At 28.5% G+C, this 18,193-nt stretch overlaps 1 protein-coding gene across 1 annotated transcript in view; it reads left to right on the top strand.

The window, feature by feature from the left end:
- The window catches only part of LOC129983841 (E3 ubiquitin-protein ligase UHRF1-like), a 34,784-nt gene extending 20,603 nt beyond the window's left edge, over positions 1-14,181 (top strand). Inside the window, exons 9-17 of the mRNA XM_056093500.1 lie at positions 211-442; positions 1,236-1,340; positions 1,763-1,869; positions 1,965-2,124; positions 3,095-3,232; positions 6,847-6,931; positions 9,727-9,863; positions 10,626-10,724; positions 13,740-14,181. Of these exons, the coding sequence (XP_055949475.1) occupies positions 211-442; positions 1,236-1,340; positions 1,763-1,869; positions 1,965-2,124; positions 3,095-3,232; positions 6,847-6,931; positions 9,727-9,863; positions 10,626-10,724; positions 13,740-13,886 (1,210 nt within the window). The 3' untranslated portion in view covers positions 13,887-14,181. The remainder of the gene's footprint in view (positions 1-210; positions 443-1,235; positions 1,341-1,762; positions 1,870-1,964; positions 2,125-3,094; positions 3,233-6,846; positions 6,932-9,726; positions 9,864-10,625; positions 10,725-13,739) is intronic.
- The last annotated feature ends 4,012 nt before the right edge of the window (positions 14,182-18,193 follow it).

The raw sequence follows: 18,193 nt of genomic DNA, 5'->3' as shown, positions 1-18,193 counted from the left end.
ACTTTTTTTTTTTTTTTTGTATAATTTATGTAAAGAAAGAATGAAATAAGTAAGTACAAATTTCATTAATAATCAATAATCTCTTAATCAATTAATTGCTGGAAATATTAATAATAGTTAATTTAGAGATAATTTTAGTATTTTTCTTTCTTTTCTTCTTACTTCTTGCCAACATCAATAAATGCATGTGTTGATACATTTTCCTGTTAGGTATTGTCCTGAATGTAAAGTTGATGAAACTGAAGTGGTTCGTGCTGGTGAAAAATTAAAAACCAGTAAAAAGAAAGCCAAAATGGCATCAGCAAATTCATCTACTTCTCGTGATTGGGGTAAAGGCATGGCTTGTGTTGGCCGAACAAAGGAATGTACAATAGTTCCATCAAATCACTTTGGTCCAATTCCTGGTGTTGAAGTTGGAACATTGTGGAAATTTAGAGTTCAGGTAAAAATTAATTAATCCATCAATAGAATTATCTAAAATAATAAATATCTTGTATTTAAGAAACTGAATGCCTCCATAGAATCATCTTTGTCTTATATTTTATTAGTAATGTTTGCTTTAGTTTGGATTACTTAAATGTTATAATTAATTATGTGACTATGCAGTTTGTTTCTCTTTCACTTGCTAAATATGGTGAATTAGCAGTGAGGAAAATTTATACTTTCCATCCCAACCATGCCAAATTTTATTTCTTGCATATTTAAAAATTGAATACAAAATTTGTGGTCATGTTATGCATCTACATGAATGTCAACATTTTCAGAAACAATTTATCCATCCAAATTAATTGATAATTTGTTTATGAAATGTTGAAAAAGGTCTATTTTGTTATTCTAAAGTTGACTTAATTTTTTGTCCAAATTATTATTATTATTGTTTTTCAAGCAATGCATAGAACACATGCCGGTTTACAAATGCATGAATGTAAAAAGGTTTTCCTTTTTTTGCTAAGGTGCTTAATTTTTCATCAATTTTTCACTACATACCATGTATGATTTTTTAGTAGATTGACTAGAATACGGTTTTGAAAATGGAATAATAGAGATCTAAATTTCTGAGTTAAACGTGATACAATTTTTATATGTTGGCTTATCCAAGCAGAATAAAATTAGTTTCTGTTTCATAATGAGATGGCTTTTGAAGCTTTATGAATAATGCTAGATATTTTCTTGTATTTATTAAAATCTTTTTTTTTTTCCCAAGAGCCATTTTACAAAGGAAAAATATGTTTCAGGTTTCTGAAAGTGGTGTTCATCGACCTCATGTTGCTGGTATACATGGACGAGAGAGTGATGGTGCCTTCTCAATTGTATTATCTGGTGGTTATGAAGATGATTTGGTATGGCATAGTATTTTAAATTTGCATAATATTTTCTAATCTTCAGTTAAATGGTTTTTTTTTTTTTTTGCAGGTTCATTATTATATTATTAAATGGAAGATCGACAATGTAATAAGTAGAGTTCTGTATTTGTAGAAGTGTGTTATTTTATTCTTCTTGTATTTCTAACTAAATAATTTATTTCAGTATTTAAAGGGGTTTTTTTTTAAATGTTAGTTAAAAATAATATTTATGTAAGCAACTGTTTTGCAATTTTTTTCCCCATTTACATCATGTATGCTCTGATATATTTCAATGTCCGATAGAAAACAAGTATTGAAATATTAGCTTTGTGAATTTTATAAAGTAAAAAGATCTCTTTATTTTAAGTTTCTAAAATGCATATTTTATGCAAATTTTCAGGTTTTAAAATTTATTTTAGGATGAAGGAGAAGAGTTTAAATACACAGGAAGTGGAGGCAGAGATTTATCAGGAAACAAACGATGTGCGGAACAATCTTGTGATCAAACTTTAACTCGAATGAATAAGTAATAGGTTTATTTTAAAATGTCTTTTGTTGTTATGTTAGAAAAAAATCAAATTGTAGTTATAGTTTTGTTTATTTCAATACTGTAATTTTTAGGGCTTTAGCATTAAATTGTAATGCTCCTTTAAATAAAAATGGTGCTGAAGCTAAAGATTGGAAGGCTGGGAAACCTGTGCGTGTAGTAAGGAACTACAAAGGCAGGAAACATTCCGAATATTGCCCAGAGACGGGTAATCGATATGATGGAATATATAAGGTACTATTTTTAATATATGTTTCATAATTTTTCTTGTTAAGCTTTGAATGCATTTGTACAATATTATGCTATCACTCAAAAGAAAATAATTTTGAAATATATTTCATACTTCTTCATGAAAAATTTGATATTTTAAGAGTGATTATGACTAAAATTACTTATTTGTTCTTAAGACAGTACAAAATAATCCATTTTCCTTCAAAATCTCTATGTTTAACAATTTAATCAAATTCCAGAGGATCTCTTAATAATAATTATTATATATTAAAATTTTCAAGGTTTTTTGCTTAGATGAATTTCTGCATTGGACATTTTTGCTATCTGACGTTGAACTAGCCACATGAAAAACATAATAAGCCCTGCAGAATTGAAAACAATTTTCTTTAATTTTAATCTCCATATAATGGAAATTTCTGACATTTTTTTTTTTGTCTTTGGTTGCTTTACAGAGAGTATGCTACTTCTCTGCCAGATCACAATACAACAAATGAATTTCAAAATTTTCAGTAAAATAAAAATAATGTATAAGAAATTATATATTATTAATATATAATAAATAAAATATAAGAAAAAGGTATAATTCAGCTGAAAATTCTTTTTTATTATTATCATGCATTTAAGTGTAATTACTGGATTGAAAGCACTTTGTTTCCAGTCTTTGCCAAATTGCAGTACGTCCTTATTTATTGATTTTTGATTTGAGATCAAATATAAAATATTAATATATGCAAAGGTATTCTTCAAAAAGCTTCAAAACATCTTGAAGAGATTGTGTTAAATGATTTGTATTCATGGTTTTTATGTAAAATTACTGGTATGAAATGCAATTTGTAAAAAGGCTAGTTTGTAATATTACATTTATCTTTTAACATATTAACTAATAATACTATTTTTTCTGATGGAGAAAAATGGTTCAAAAATTATCTTTACAGTATTGTTACATTTACATTCAGTAATTTTTCCCAATTAGGTTGTAAAATATTGGTCAGAAAAGGGGAAATCTGGATATTTAGTTTGGAGGTATTTATTGAGACGAGATGATCCCACTCCTGCACCGTGGACAAAAGCTGGAAAAGCGAGAATTAAAGAATTAGGATTGGAAATGCAGGTAAATATTAAATATAAATGATCAAGGTTCACATGATCCTTTACGTAGAAGCCTATTTGCAAAAGCCAACACTGCAACTTAAGCCTAGAAATTAATAAAATATACATACAAATAAATTGTTTTGCATTTTTTCCACATTTAGGCATTTTCATAACAAATCAACTGGATTACTGGTTTTTCCTTAAGAATTTAAATAGAAAAGAGGTTTTGATATGGGGGTCATCGATTTTTTTTCTCTCTCTGTATAGTTTGAAAGAAAGGGAAGTGTTGCAAGGAGGATTACTTATCAAGGAAAGAATTTTCACAAGACCTGGCAGCTTGAGATAATATTATGCCTTAAATGCTCTTTGAAGTGCAGGGAAAGTTATTATTCATAACACTCTTACAAGGATGGTTTATACTCGGCCATGTTCTATATATTTGGGACATTCTATTTAAGCATCTGGTTGATTTTTATTTATATAGTCTAATGCTTGAATATTCAACCAATCCTTGAAATAAGTTAAATGAATTTCTATTTTGGAATGGGGGGGGGAGAGAATACCAAGGAGGTTAAAACCAGGTCTGATACTTCGACCTTAAAGGGCCCTTCAAACAGCTGCAAAATATTTCACAAGACTTTTGTGTTCTATGGAAAAATTGAATTTAAGTAAGATTGTCTACCAGTAAACTGGAAATTGTTGGCTTGTTGAATAATAAAATCCAAAAAGAATTTTCAACTTTGGAAATAAATGTGTGTAGTAGTAGCCTGCATAAGATTTTGAATCTCTTTTTGTCTAATTATATTATTTATTAAAAAATTCACTAGTGAGAAAAAAAGATTATACTTCAAATTTTAGAGAATGGGAAGTTTTCTAAGAATTTTTGAAGTACCAGGTATCTAGTGACTGCAGCTATTTCTGAAAATTCAATCAAAATGAAGAACAATTTGGTATTATGAATGAAAAAGAGCAATTTATAACACCAAAATCTAAATGCAACAAGGATTCTGTAAGTCAAACAGTGGCTTTTTTCATCATTGACCAAAATGATCTAACCATTTTTACATTCTTTTATATGGAGTGCCTACTTTTACCATTTTTAGCACAGGATATAGAAAGAAAAAAAAAGATGTTTCCTGACTATTTGAAAATTTTCACTATCACAAAAACTGTAAATAACATATCTCTGGTATTTTAAATAATGATTCATATGTCAATATCAGAAAAGTTAAAACTGGGTTCTTTGATGACAAAATTCTAAAAAGTCTTATTAATCAGAAAAACAGCCAACAGATTTGAAACATGATTGTCTGGATGTAGTATATATTTTCATTCATAAGGTTTTGAATAAAGTTCCTTCTCAATTATTTACTTACCACAAGTTTCAGCATTCAGGTCTAATAAAAATACTTGAACAAGTCCTGCTATAACAAGATGAAAATGATTCTTTCTTGTGAATTGCAAATGCCTTCAAGCAAAAGAATGTGATTCTATTTAAATAAAATAGATGTGGTTTGCAATTCAGTCGAGTTTGGTAAATTTGAAGTATCCAAAAATCAAATTGGCAAGTTTTCATCAAAGTATTAAAAAGGTTCAAAGCTTTTATCAAAAATTGTGCAAAGTAATTTAAATTCTGATGATACAATCTCATGATCAGGCCACACTTGAAAGTGAATTTTCTTAAATGAAAATATTCTAGTTGTAAAATTAAATGTAAAATGTGATGTATATCATTTGGTTTCAGCTGAAAGGAAAAGAAAAAAGGCAAAGAAGTAGAGAAATTCCAAATCACAAAAGAATTTATATATGCAGAAAAACTCTAAATACTAATGCCCCTTCTAAATATGTCAAAAAAAAAATTTTTTTTTCAAGTGAAGATTACGATCTTAAAATGGTGAAAAGCATAAGGAAAGAAAATGCATTACAGATAAATTATAAGATTTAAAATCAAAAAGGACAAAAATAGAAATGGTGATTTTTAACCGTAGAAAATTTTAGCAGAATCGAATAGTTTTGGAAATTGCTGCTTTAACAGTGTAATTTTAATGGCACATTGTTTCCAGTTCATTTGTTTAAAGTAAATATATTTCTTAATTTTTATCTGTCCCTTTCATTCTACCAAATATTATCAAAAGTAAGGTCCAGAGATTCTTAAGGAATTAACATTTTTAGTCAATTTTGTTTCAACTAAATGTTAATGGGTTTTTGAAGTAACTCTCTTTATTACTACTACACTTGAAAACTCAACAAAAAGCCATTTATTATCATAGAGAATTTGAAAGAAAAGTCTAGAATATTACTGTTTTTCATTGCTTGAAAGAGAAAACCAAGTCTCAACAACAGAACCCTTCAAAGAAGATAACAATCGGACACTCTACACAGATGTATCCAAAACCGAATTGGGAACGGGTTGCTTGTAGTGCGAATTCAAAAATGGCATTAAAGCCCTTGAAGGGAAAAGGAAAGTGTAAAAATTTCACTCAGTGTTTCAGAGAATTGCTTGGATTGAAAAAAGCTATTATTCGAGCTAGTGTAGAAAATTAAATTAAAATTTGGACAGACAATCTTGAGTTTACTAGCAATATAAGATGCCCTTACATCTCATCAGCTTTCTGAGGGTGTAATTTCCTTCTCTTCCAAAATCCAAACATCCTCTTAAGATGGATCAAGGCCTATGTTGGTTATCGGGTTATGAAAAAGTTGACATTCTCGTGAAAGCAGCCATCGCTGAAGGCATTTCAATTAAAGCTGTAAAACTCTAGTGCAATCTTAGTGTCTCCAGAAAATATCTTTAAGGAAATGGCAAAACCTTTGGGACAGTGAAAACATTGGCTGTTTTGTTTATAAAGTCATCAAAACAGTAAAATTGCAACCACTCTCTTGCACTCGTAAGGAAATCCTGTTTGTCACTGAACATGGTCTGTTTCCTTCTTTTCTTCTCCGTTTCCACTTATTAGAGGATGACTTTTGCTGTTGTATAGAATACAGTGATCTTATCCACTTTGCGACATCCTGTCCTTTATCATGGCTCCTCAGAAAACCTTATTCTTTGCTGGAAAGTCTGATATAAAAGAATGCTTAATAATTCATCATCAAAAAATATAGAATCATAAACATGACTAAATTTTTTATTGATAATGGAGAATTATTTCAATTAGACTTATCCTGTAAATTTTTCCTTGCAGTCTGCTCTCATTTTATTCATAGTATATCCTCAGTCCTCCTCTGGACCTCATTTTTATAATTGCTTTATTTTCACACTTGTATTGTACATCTACTTCTCTAATAAATTTTATACAATATGAATTTAAATAGTTACATTGCAGATGTAGAATTTCATTATTTCTTATTATGCATTTTCGTGTGATGTTTACTACCAATAAATTTACTATATATTGATTTATCATAATATTTTGCTAATCTTCATCAAAATATAATTGCGAAGTATTAGAAAAATAGTCACCAGTTTTTTATATTTTTATTATAATGGATTGTTTTTAAGACTGATTTTTTTTTGACATGGCATATTGTTTAGATTTTTAATTATAATGCTATTTAAGATATTGTAGTTATGCTTTTCAGCAATAATGCTAACTAAAGTCAAAGTATTGATAAATAGTTTGTTTGCTGCAGTATCCAGAAGGTTATCTTGAATCTCAAGAAAAGGAAGATGCTGCTGAAAATGTCAGAGGGAAAAAAGAGAAAAAAGGTCAAAACGGTAATTTAAATTATTCTTGCAATTGTTTTGTAAATCAAGTAATTTTGAAATTTAAAATGTAATTATGACTGCCAAAATATTAAGCACAGGATAAAAGGCTATTTTCCCATTTTTAATATTTTTTCATGAATTTTAATAATTTTCAAATTTAAAAAAAATCTTTTACATATTTTTAAATTTTTATTGTTCAAAAATGTATATGTAATGAGTTAGCATTTTCATAGAATTATTTCTTTAACAGGGCGATTGTGAGTTTTAGTATCACATAAAAAATCACATGGCTAAAAGAATTTCTAGCTTAATTAATTTTTGGTAAACTTCTCATTTTTATAAAAGTTGGATATATTCCCATATTAGGTAGAATCCTATTAGAAGACTAACTATTGTAATGGTTCTCATTACAAGACTTTGGGGAAAGTTCTTCAGATTTTCATTGATCATGATCCCTAGAATATAATCTGCTTTTTTTTAAAAAGAGGAGCTGAAATTTTCCTTTCGCTATGACTTCCTTAGTATTGAAGATATTGAATTAGTGCCTCATTAAGGCAAACAACTTTTGTATTTAAAGATTTTTAATAACTGCAATATCGTAGAAGTTAGAGGGCCAAAAAGTGATTTTTGAAACCCTAAGTTTGACTGTTTCTAACTTCAACAATATATGTTGCCAGTTGTTAAGGAAAAAAAATCTTACACTTTTCTAGTTGAAGTTCTGTATATTTCTAGTTTGAAACTGCTTAAATGTGCATGGAGCAAATATTAAAAGCTCGAAAAAAAATGACTAAATAAAAATAAAGAAGAGAAAAAATTTAATGACAACATTATATAAAAACAATCAATTTACAAATTTCTAGAAGCTTCGTATTTTTTTTTTTTTTTTTAATGAAACCTTGTTATTCTCGAGTATTTAATTTCATGATGCTTTGGTTTGATGCCTGCTGCATTACTGAGTGTTTACTGTATTTTAAATAATTATAAAAGATAATTATTATGGCTTTAACCCAAGTATGTGCACTTTTATTAGCCGACTAAAAGCAATTAATTGCTAAAGATCATCAAAGTTATTATGTTAATCTATTGACTGTATTCACCAATCGCATGCAGTTAATATTAAATACAATTATACCGAAAAATATATTTAAAAAAATTCTGATGAGAAATTTTTTTTTAACTCCAATTAATAGTTATAATTGAAAGATTTAAATATGCAATAATAAGATCTTAGTTCCAATATTAATTATGAGAAGAAGACAATTGTTTTCCTTCAATGTTGTAAAAATTAAACAGTAAATTCGTACTTTCTACTATAATTGTTTGTATTTAATTGAAAGAGCAATATTTGCATATGAAGCTAATTTCTTCTAATATATTTAAAGTGCAGAGATAAAAACAAACTTTTGATATTTGCTAAAAACTTTAGCCAAAGCTTTTGAATAATATAAACTTTGTAACAAACCTAGATTTTTATATTATTTTTATAATATTTGTACTTTTTATGTTTTTCAATAAATACTAAATTATTTTATAGGAATATAAATATTACCTATTGTTGCTTCAATATGTAATACTTCAATTTTACTTCATTATAAATAAAGTATAGAAAAGGTATTGTAATCATCAAAAAATTGAAAAATCTCAAGATTTTGATGAAATTTTTCACTTTGGACTTCCCTGAACCCAGGAAACATATTTTTGACATTATGGCTGTCTGTCTGTAACAAAGATAACTCAAAAACAAGACAACTGAAATTTCATATATGATCTTTTGACGAAATTTATCGATTTCTATCAAATGTTGAGCAAAATTTGCTTGGAAGAATGTCTGGTTGTTTGAATAACAATGAACTCAATAATTACAAAGTGCAAAGAGCTATATAAAATTTTGTACACAGATTTAGTATCTGAAATAGAGATTCATATGAACTTTTGAGCATAATCTGTCCAGTGGTTGACCATCTGTTGTCCGTACTTTCTCATGCATGGAGATGCAATAATTCATAAACCCCATGACTTAAATCAATGAAATTTGCTATATTATCTTGCGACCACAATTGCAACTCCGCATAAAATTTTGGTGTGAATTGGTCTGCAAAAAAGATGCCCAAAACACGTATTCTCAAAATGCTCTCTATCATATAAACTTTGCATATGAGTGGGGGATTGGGATGAATTCAATTCATTCATTATCTGCCTGTTTAAAATTGTTTTTCTTCCAATTCCTCATTTTCAAACATAAAAAGTTCTTAGCTTTTCACTGACTTTTTTTTTTTTTTTTTTTTTTTTCTTCCTCACTACGCCTTTTAGGGTCTAATTTCTGTAACTTTAACTGTCTTTCTATCTCCTGCATCACTGTGATGAATATGAAATCATAGAATAATTAAATCATCCAAAAGATGCAGGACTTTATGTGATTAAGCCACCAGAGATATATAATGAGTTAACTAATCAGGAATTGAATGTTCTAAATATTACAACTTTGTTTCTGGTGCATTGAGCTTTCTTCTTAATTTATTAACTTTTTCTGTTTGAACTTTGGTAATACTTATAATAAGCCCTCTTTTTTATATTATGAATTCTACATCTAAAATTACTATTCCTGGTTGGAGAAATGGGAAAATAACATGTGTAATTTAGAATTCTGGATTCCTTTTGCATAAGAAAAGTTATCTTACATGCATATGGGGAAAAAATTCATTTTAAATTTATAGGTGATGAAATCTGGGTGCTTTATTTATAAAAAAATATATCATTCATTTTATTTCAATATATTCAATTAATATAATTGAATTATGCTTTAGATGACAATCCTCGGTCTAAAAAGAAAAGAAAAGTGTGTTATAGTGTGCCTTCTGAAGTGGAAAAACATATCAAAGATGATAAACCGAATAAAAAGTTGTGGAAAGAATGCTTAGAAATTGTTAATGAAGGGCCTCAAGTAAGTACTAATTTTTCTCAAGTATCTTCATGATATCGTTTTGTACAGTAAAGGGATATTTTGCCACATCAATAGATATTATCTAATAAAATTTTAAAGAACCTTTATATCTTATATTAATTTTATGATTTTTAAAATATTTATGTGGGAGGATGTGAAATGTAAATTTTTTACATCTGTAGTTTAATTGATTTTAATATAATTATATTTGAGCTTATATATAAAGCTTCGAAACAACTTTATTTATATTTAGTAATGCCTTTATTATTTCAAAACTGATAATTGCTTGCTACATTTTGGATAAATTTGAAAGCAGTCATCTGAAAAGATGGACATTTCTGTTTGGTAGTTGACATTTTCTTCTGGTGCATTGGGCTTTCTTTTAAGTAAAAATGTTTTTGTCTTCTGTTACACTCTTTATTGAAAGTTGAAGAAAAATATGTTAATGAAATGTCAACTATAAGGATTCTTCTTAAAGAAGACTCTATTAAGTAACTGATGTGATATGGGGGGAGTATCCTCTTTACATAATATTTTTTTTGTAAGCTTCTCATATTTATTGTATTTGTGATCTTAATTTCATTGTATTTCTTATTTTATTGAATTTCTTGAAAATTTTGTTTCGAAACAGCATTTTTATCTTTCATAGGACATCAAAATGACTGATGAATCAGCATATTTAATATTTTTTTAATTAAAACTTCATATTTATATTCTGTATCTAATTTAATCATTTTTATCTCCCTTCCTCTCTTCATTTAGCAATTCTTGAAAAAAGTCGAGGAGATTTTTTCATGCATTTGCTGTCAGGAAGTTGTTTTTAATCCTGTTACAACTGTATGTTACCATAATGTATGTAAGGTAAGCATGTATGTATGTTATATGCATAATTGTTGCTGGAGTTGTGACTTTGTTTATTAAAATTCTTTGTTATGGTTAAATTATCAGATTTTAATATTTAACAGAAATGTTCAATTTAATCTTGCAAGATTCCACTTTTTATTTAAATTTACAATCTTATTTTGACTAAAATGCTTGTTTAGTCTGTTTCTAAAAATGAAATTGATTCTTGTATTCTACTGCCAAGATGAAAACTATCTTGTGCTATTCACCCAAAGGGATCTTGTTAATTTTGTGTTTCTGTTCAGTTTTGTGATCTAGAAGATATCAAAATTTTATTTCAATATTTAAGAAGATAGTCCTTTATTTTAGATGTGAACTTGTAGAAATATTCTCTGTATTTTTGCAACAAAATTTCCATAAATTTGCTATTAAAATTATTTCAAATATATAAGAGAAAAAAAATCATTTCATTTCCCAGATAAGAAAATGCAAAACTAACAAATTAAGTATATAATCTTAATCTCATACATTTAATTTTTTTTAATGCTGGAATGCTCTTTGCACTAAAGTAACACACTACTATTTGCATTCAGATTTAAAATTAATACTTTTAAGTATAAAATACTTTTATGAAAAAAAAAAATGTAAATTAAGTTAAACTAAAAGTCACTTAAATATGAATTGTTTGTGAAAAATGAAACAAAATTGTTATTATGTAAAGTAAGAAAATGATGATAAATAATGAAAGTTTTCTCTTCTACTTGTTGCAAATAATGTTATTAAGGACATATGAAAGATTGGTATTTATATATCAATTTATATTTTACTTTACCATTTAAGTTTCACTTTATGCATTTAATGTATTTATATTTTGTTGAATTTTTTATTTACTATACAAAGTTTCTTTAAAAGACTTTGAAGAAAATTTATTATAGTGAATTTAAAATAATTTTATTTTTTTGACATTAGACAGTTTCATATGTGATAAATAAGCAATACATTTTTTGAGAGAAAAAAGATTTGAACCTCTAATTTGTAATGTTGTAGATTATATGTTTTATGTACAATTCATCTATCCTCATTTTATTTTTTAAAATTTGTTCCTAATTATACAGCACGTATGCAAAGAAAAATATATTTAAGATCTTTGAAATATGGGTGAGTGTAAATTTAGCAATTAACAACAAATTGAGCAACCCTTCCCTCAAATGGCAAATGACAACCACAGTTGAACCTATTAATGTGAAAAATTGGACAGGCATTTCAAAAACTATTTACACTGGATATAAAATATCGATTCATTATTATAATTTCGAAACAATTTGTTTTAATTAAATATTTTACAATAATTATTTTTTCCACTTCTTGGAGATCTTTTTGATGAATTGTGAAGTATCAGACATTATTGCTAATATTTCTGTAAAACAGTCTTTAGTTTATTTTGAAAATCATAAATACGGATTTATTAAGTTCTTCATGTGGACTGATGTTTGGGATAACATGAAATGAATGCTATTAATAATATTTTCTTTTGACATTTTTTTTCTTTTTTGTATTCATTTAAAATTCTCCATTCATTCAATAAAATGCTCTATAATTACAAAATAATATTAAATGCAATTAAATGTAAGAAATTAATTTGTTTTATACTTTGCAAATACACATTTCTCTTGTAAATTTTTTCAAAATAATTTTAAGAGAAAAGCAGCATTTTTGTTATACATTTTAATGTATGTGGAACTATTTGCCACAAAAATTAACAAAAGTCATTCATACTGTCATTTTTGAAATTTATACCTTTAAAACATTTTTCTTTTTTATGCAATAGAAAAAAAATTGTTGACCAATTTTTCACTTTTTTCTTTATTTATGGATTAAGCATTCAGGCGATTTTTTTTATTATAGTTGGTGGGCTAAAAGTCAATGCAATTTTGATATCATTGAAGAATTTTTATTGTTTTGGTACAAAAATTTCATTTTGTGTTTGTAATTTTTTTTTTAGTAAAATTATTTTTTAGTTCTTATTTGTGTATTGGTAAATAGTATGAGAGAAACAAATCATTTCATTCTTAAACATGCTGCATCTGCAGGTTTTTTTTTTTTTAATTGCATTTTTCATGAGTAAATTTGACAAGCAGTTCTAAAATATGACTAGTTGGCTAAAATTCGGTCTATATGGGCATATATCTTCTAATGTTGGTTAATATATTTGCAAATAAAGGGGAAGAGTTTTCAATAAGAGCAAATGATGTTTTATTTTATTATTTTTTTTCTGAGCATTACATTTTATTTTACTTCGTTTTTAATTAAAAGAGTTGAACAATTTTTTAATACAGTTAAGAACATATTGTGCAATAATTAAAGAAAATAAAATAAAACAGCATCATTCTGCAGAAATTTTTTTAAAAACCTGGAAATATCAAAGAAATACAATCAGCAGAAATGATGGCCACCCTACTTACAGCTATTTTGCAGTTTGTGTTTTTAAATTATTATTATTATTATTTGTTATTTACATCTTCATAAAAATTGGGGAAATATTTATAAAAATTTTGCCTATCTATAACCTAATAAATGAATGAAAATGATAACTTTTTTTAAATTATATATTGATTTTAGTTAGAAAGAGTAGAATACTATTTTTTCACATACTATTAAGAGTGTAATGCAAAACTTGTAGAAAGTGAAGCAAGATCATTTTTAAGATTTTAGATACTTTTTTGAATTTTTTGGGATAGGGGAATTTTTTTTATGCGACCTGGAAATAACAAGGGAAAATGTTTACTAACTCTATATTCAGAACTAATCAATGAGATCGTGATAATATTTCCTCTATTATCAGGTTGAATTGTCAATGGCCATAGATGCTCTAAAACTTCTACATAGGAAACTGCTGAAAGTGTGAAATTTTCTTTTCAAAGGAGATTTTGTTGAACAAACAAATTCAAAAACAGAACAATAAGTTATGCACATCTTTCATTAGTTTATATAATTAGGTGTAATAACTCTTTTTTTTTTTTTTTTTCCCCTTAGTCTTGTCTGGATAGATCTTTTAAAGCAGAAGTCTTCAGCTGCCCGATGTGCCGTCACGATCTAGAAAAAACCTGCATCAACCAAGTGAACAAGAATCTTCAAAAGGCTCTGTTATCACTTTTTCCTGGTTATGATGCTGGTCGTTAACCAAACTATTTGCATGGAAATGGTAGTTTGAAAGTATGCAGATATTTAATCAGCATTGATATATATATATATACATTTGTAACATTATTTTTTACTATAAAAATTAGAATGACTGTGAATGAATGAAGTTTTAGAATTTAAATTTGCATTGTAAAACAGTGCATATTTAAAATTTGATCTATAATTTTTTTAAAAATGAATTATTAGAATATATTTTAAGATTTCTTTCATTTACTGTATTTTACAACTTGAATTTTTAATGTGCCATCTGGAATGAAATTTATATTTTAGCATTTTATACTTTTTACTAATGCATTTCCATTTTATTTTTTAAGGATTTAAGGACCTGATCATATATTTTATTGTTATATCATGAATTTCTACTGTATATATTTAATGAAAATGCCTTATTTTAAATAAATTTTCCATTGGAATTGTATTATTTTATTTAGTGCTTAATTTCATTTGATCTGTCTTCGAAAAACTACAATTTACAGATGAAGTTATGCAATGTAATGCAAGCTGCTATAAATTAAGATTTGACACCATAAATGAATTTAGGACAAAATTCTTGAAGAGGTCATTAGTTTGAGAGCCAGTAAACTAAGATCACTGTATTAGCACAAAAGGTTTCATTTTAAAATGACCAATTCGGATTGTCGGGGGGGGGGATTCCTATTCCAGCTTGCAGTTTTTGCGAACTTCACTGCATAATATCCAACTAAAAAAGCAAATGAAAATTTTTCATTAGAAAGATCCCTATCTTGTGAACTTTCACTATATCTTATCTAATACATTTATAAAAAATTAGTAGAGAGTGAACAATTCTCACTGCTGATCATTTGCTCAATACCTCTGCCTTGAAGATGGTTGCATTATTTCCAATTCTTTTTTAAAGTTCCCATAAAATTTCACAATTGTTATCATAAAAGAACATTCTAAATTTAACCCGGTTTTCAATGCAAGATCCATATGTAAAGATCCTCTCACTCCTATATTTCCAAGGTCCATAGAGTCGAGTAAACTTCTCCTAGTGTTTTTTTTTTTTTTCAATCAATGTTAAGACCCATTATTTCGCTTCGTTTAATTGTTTTCTCTGCAATCTTAATTCATTTCCTTTAATATAGACTTAAATAAACTAGTCTTCATTTCAGCAACTAAGTCTACAAGGCATTTGATGAAACAGTCTTAATAATTTTTAACAGTGCAACTCTGAATTTCATTTCATTTGCTTTTAATTTTTACCAAATCTAGAAATCAAAATTGAAAACTGTATGAAAAAAAAAATCAATTGCTCTTGTATAAATTTCATGAAATATCAGGAGATTTACACCCAAGTTGGCGTGAAAATAACACACAATTTTATTTTATTAATTCATTAATTTTCCACAAAAGCACTTTTGATATTTTACGGGCAAATCTAAACGTGCTTCTCTTAGTGGGCAACAAATCGTATCAAATTCATTTGAAAAATATTGAATCTCTTTTTTAAGAATCACATCTGGATACTTTCCCCACTTTTAGTGGAGAAAGCATTGATGGAGAAGTTGCTTCAATTCGAAAATTGCATTCTGGAGACTTTCTTGTGGGAATCAATTCCTGAAAGCAAACTCGTCAATTGCTGAAATTGAAAGCATCAGCTACCATTCCAGTAGATTTGAGTGCACATCGAAAGCTGAATTCACCCAAAGTTATAGTCTGCTGTGAATTGCTCAATGTCTCAATGGAGGAAATATCTGAGAAACTGAACTCGCAAGGAGTAAAACTTGTTTGTTGTATTACTATTCGACGTGAAGGAAAGCTCCTTGATACAAAGCATCTAATTCTCACATTTAATTCCCCTAAAGCACCAGAATCTATAAAAGAAGGATATATCAAATGATCTGTAAAAGCTTTTATCACCAGTCCCTTAAGATGCTTTAATTGCCAGCATTTTGGCCATTCAAAGGCTAACTGTCGCAGCATGATTAGATGTGCTCGTTGTGCAGAAGCGCGCTAAAAGAAAAATGTACAAACTGCATGGGAAAGCATGCCCCTTTCTCACGAGCCTGTCCCAAATGGAAGCCCTAGAAAGAAACTGTAACCAATAGACTAAAAAGATATCAGTCATCTGTCTTCCTGAAATGATATATATTAGCACAGACTCCAACGGAAGGTTGTAGTTATGCCTCTGTAGCAAAATTCATCAAAAACGGTGAGGTGCAAACAAAACCTGTCACCATTTTATAAACCGATTTCGAATCGGACTTCATTTCAAATCCAATAAAAGAAAAACAATCCCATTTTAACAAAAAGATAAGTATATCTAAACACTAGTAGTCATTGTCTTTTAAATTTTCAAATATAGATCTTCCTTTAAAGATTTGAAATCTCGGAGATCAGTTGCTCTTGAGATAGGCAAAGCTAGTCTTGCCTAATTTATTTGGAAATCCATCCATCAGAGAATGATGACGATTTCTGGTAAGTTGCGAACAACCAGCAATTCCACTCACTGACGTTGTTAACGGTTTTCCTCCCACACTTTAATGGTCCCTTTTATTTTCTTTGCCATGAAATTAGGACAAAACTCGAGGACATCAAAGCTGTCGTGAATTCCCTACACTTTGTTTGTATAGCGCTTCAAGGAACTCTTGAAGTCAAATGTTCACTTGAAGCTACTTGCATATAATTGTGTACGGAAGGATAATGATATTGGCTTATCTTTTTATGTGTGCATTTTGACATCCAACATTATCCCAATACCGTCCTTAACTTACACACTTCCTTGCAAGCTGTGGCTGTACAGGTGCATTTGAAAACCTTAATTACGGTCTGCTGCATTTATTTACTACTAAACGATGTCATCTCTCAAAATTTTCTTAACGTTTTGGTTGATTTGTTTCCAGTGCCTTTCGTACTATTAGCTTCAATAGCCACAGTACTTTATGGGGTTTCTGATAGAACAAATTCTCGTGGAGGACAGATCGAACAATTCATTTCTGGTAACTGCCTCTTTATGCCCAATAATAATGAAAAAGGCATGTCCCTGTCACAAATGGAAGCCCTAGAAAGCCAATGTAATCAATAGATTAAAAAGAGATATATCATTTCAGGAAGACAGATGACTGATAAGCATGAATACAGTACATTTCATTCTGTTGATTTGGCTGTTTACACTCCAGTATTTCTTCCCTTGTTGAAGTAAGTGATCTCTGTAACAGCGATCATTTTCTCTTCATCGTCTCTTATGGTGATGGCAACAATGCGACACAATATCCAGAGGGCAAACTGGGGTGCATTTACTGTGAGAGCAGTGATCATTGAGAAAATGATTTCTTCTATTATATTACTAATGCGGTTCAAAGCGTTATCGACTATAACATCGGCTCTGTAAACGTCATAATTCCTAAATGTTCACCCTTTCCTCGAAAATATCACAAACTTTGGTGGGACGATGTTTGTTGTGACGCTTATTGGAACCTAAAGAAATTATGGGGAATTATGAGTTATAGGTACCTACAACTGGAAATCTTATTGCATTTAAGAAAGCAAATATCCGACGTCACAGTCAGACAGCATCATGGATGAAATATTTTTCCTCAATCATTTATACTACATCCAGTGCCCAAGTGTGGAAGAAAGGGCGGCCAATGTTATGATACGAGTTTGCACTCCCTATATTAAGAGTTGGGTCGTCTTGTTACTCTTCGCCTTTAGACATTGCGAACATCGTAGGTAAAACGTTTGCTGTTATTTCCATTTCTGCTTCTTATATTCCAGTTTTTCTCTGGTTCTGCACATACTAGTGTTTTAAAGCAATTTGATACTGTACATCATGCTGCCTTCAGGATCTGTTCTGGAGTCCCAAACTTCGCCGGTGCACAGCTTATACCACCAGCTACCGCTAAATACGCTTCGCAAAAGTTGTGTGCTTAATATTTTTTCCGCCTGCAATGACATACTATTCACTCTATATTCCTATAGCAGGATTTCTGTGTAACTTTGAATGAATTCTTGTCGTTTTTTTAAAAAAACGATTGTCTTCGAATCCACTGTATTTATTTATTTCATGCGTCTCGGAAACGCATCGAACTATTTAGATCAAATTTTATGTTTAGATAAATATTTGCTTTATAAGTTTATCTATATAAGTGTCTTTCAGGGTAAAAAAGAAAAAAAAAAGCGATTTTAAACATTTAGAAAAACATTTTTATTTATTATTAAATATTAGAATGAGTGTATTCAATTTCCACTTCGAAGCATGAGCAATGCAATATAATGGTCAGAACAATATAAATGATATGTGTATTGCGGGTCCTCGGTTCGAG

This window comes from Argiope bruennichi, chromosome 9 (assembly GCF_947563725.1).
Source record: "Argiope bruennichi chromosome 9, qqArgBrue1.1, whole genome shotgun sequence".
Lineage (NCBI taxonomy): Eukaryota > Metazoa > Arthropoda > Arachnida > Araneae > Araneidae > Argiope > Argiope bruennichi.
The sequence above is the reverse complement of the archived record's forward strand: the minus strand, read 5'-3'. Positions and strand labels throughout refer to the sequence as shown.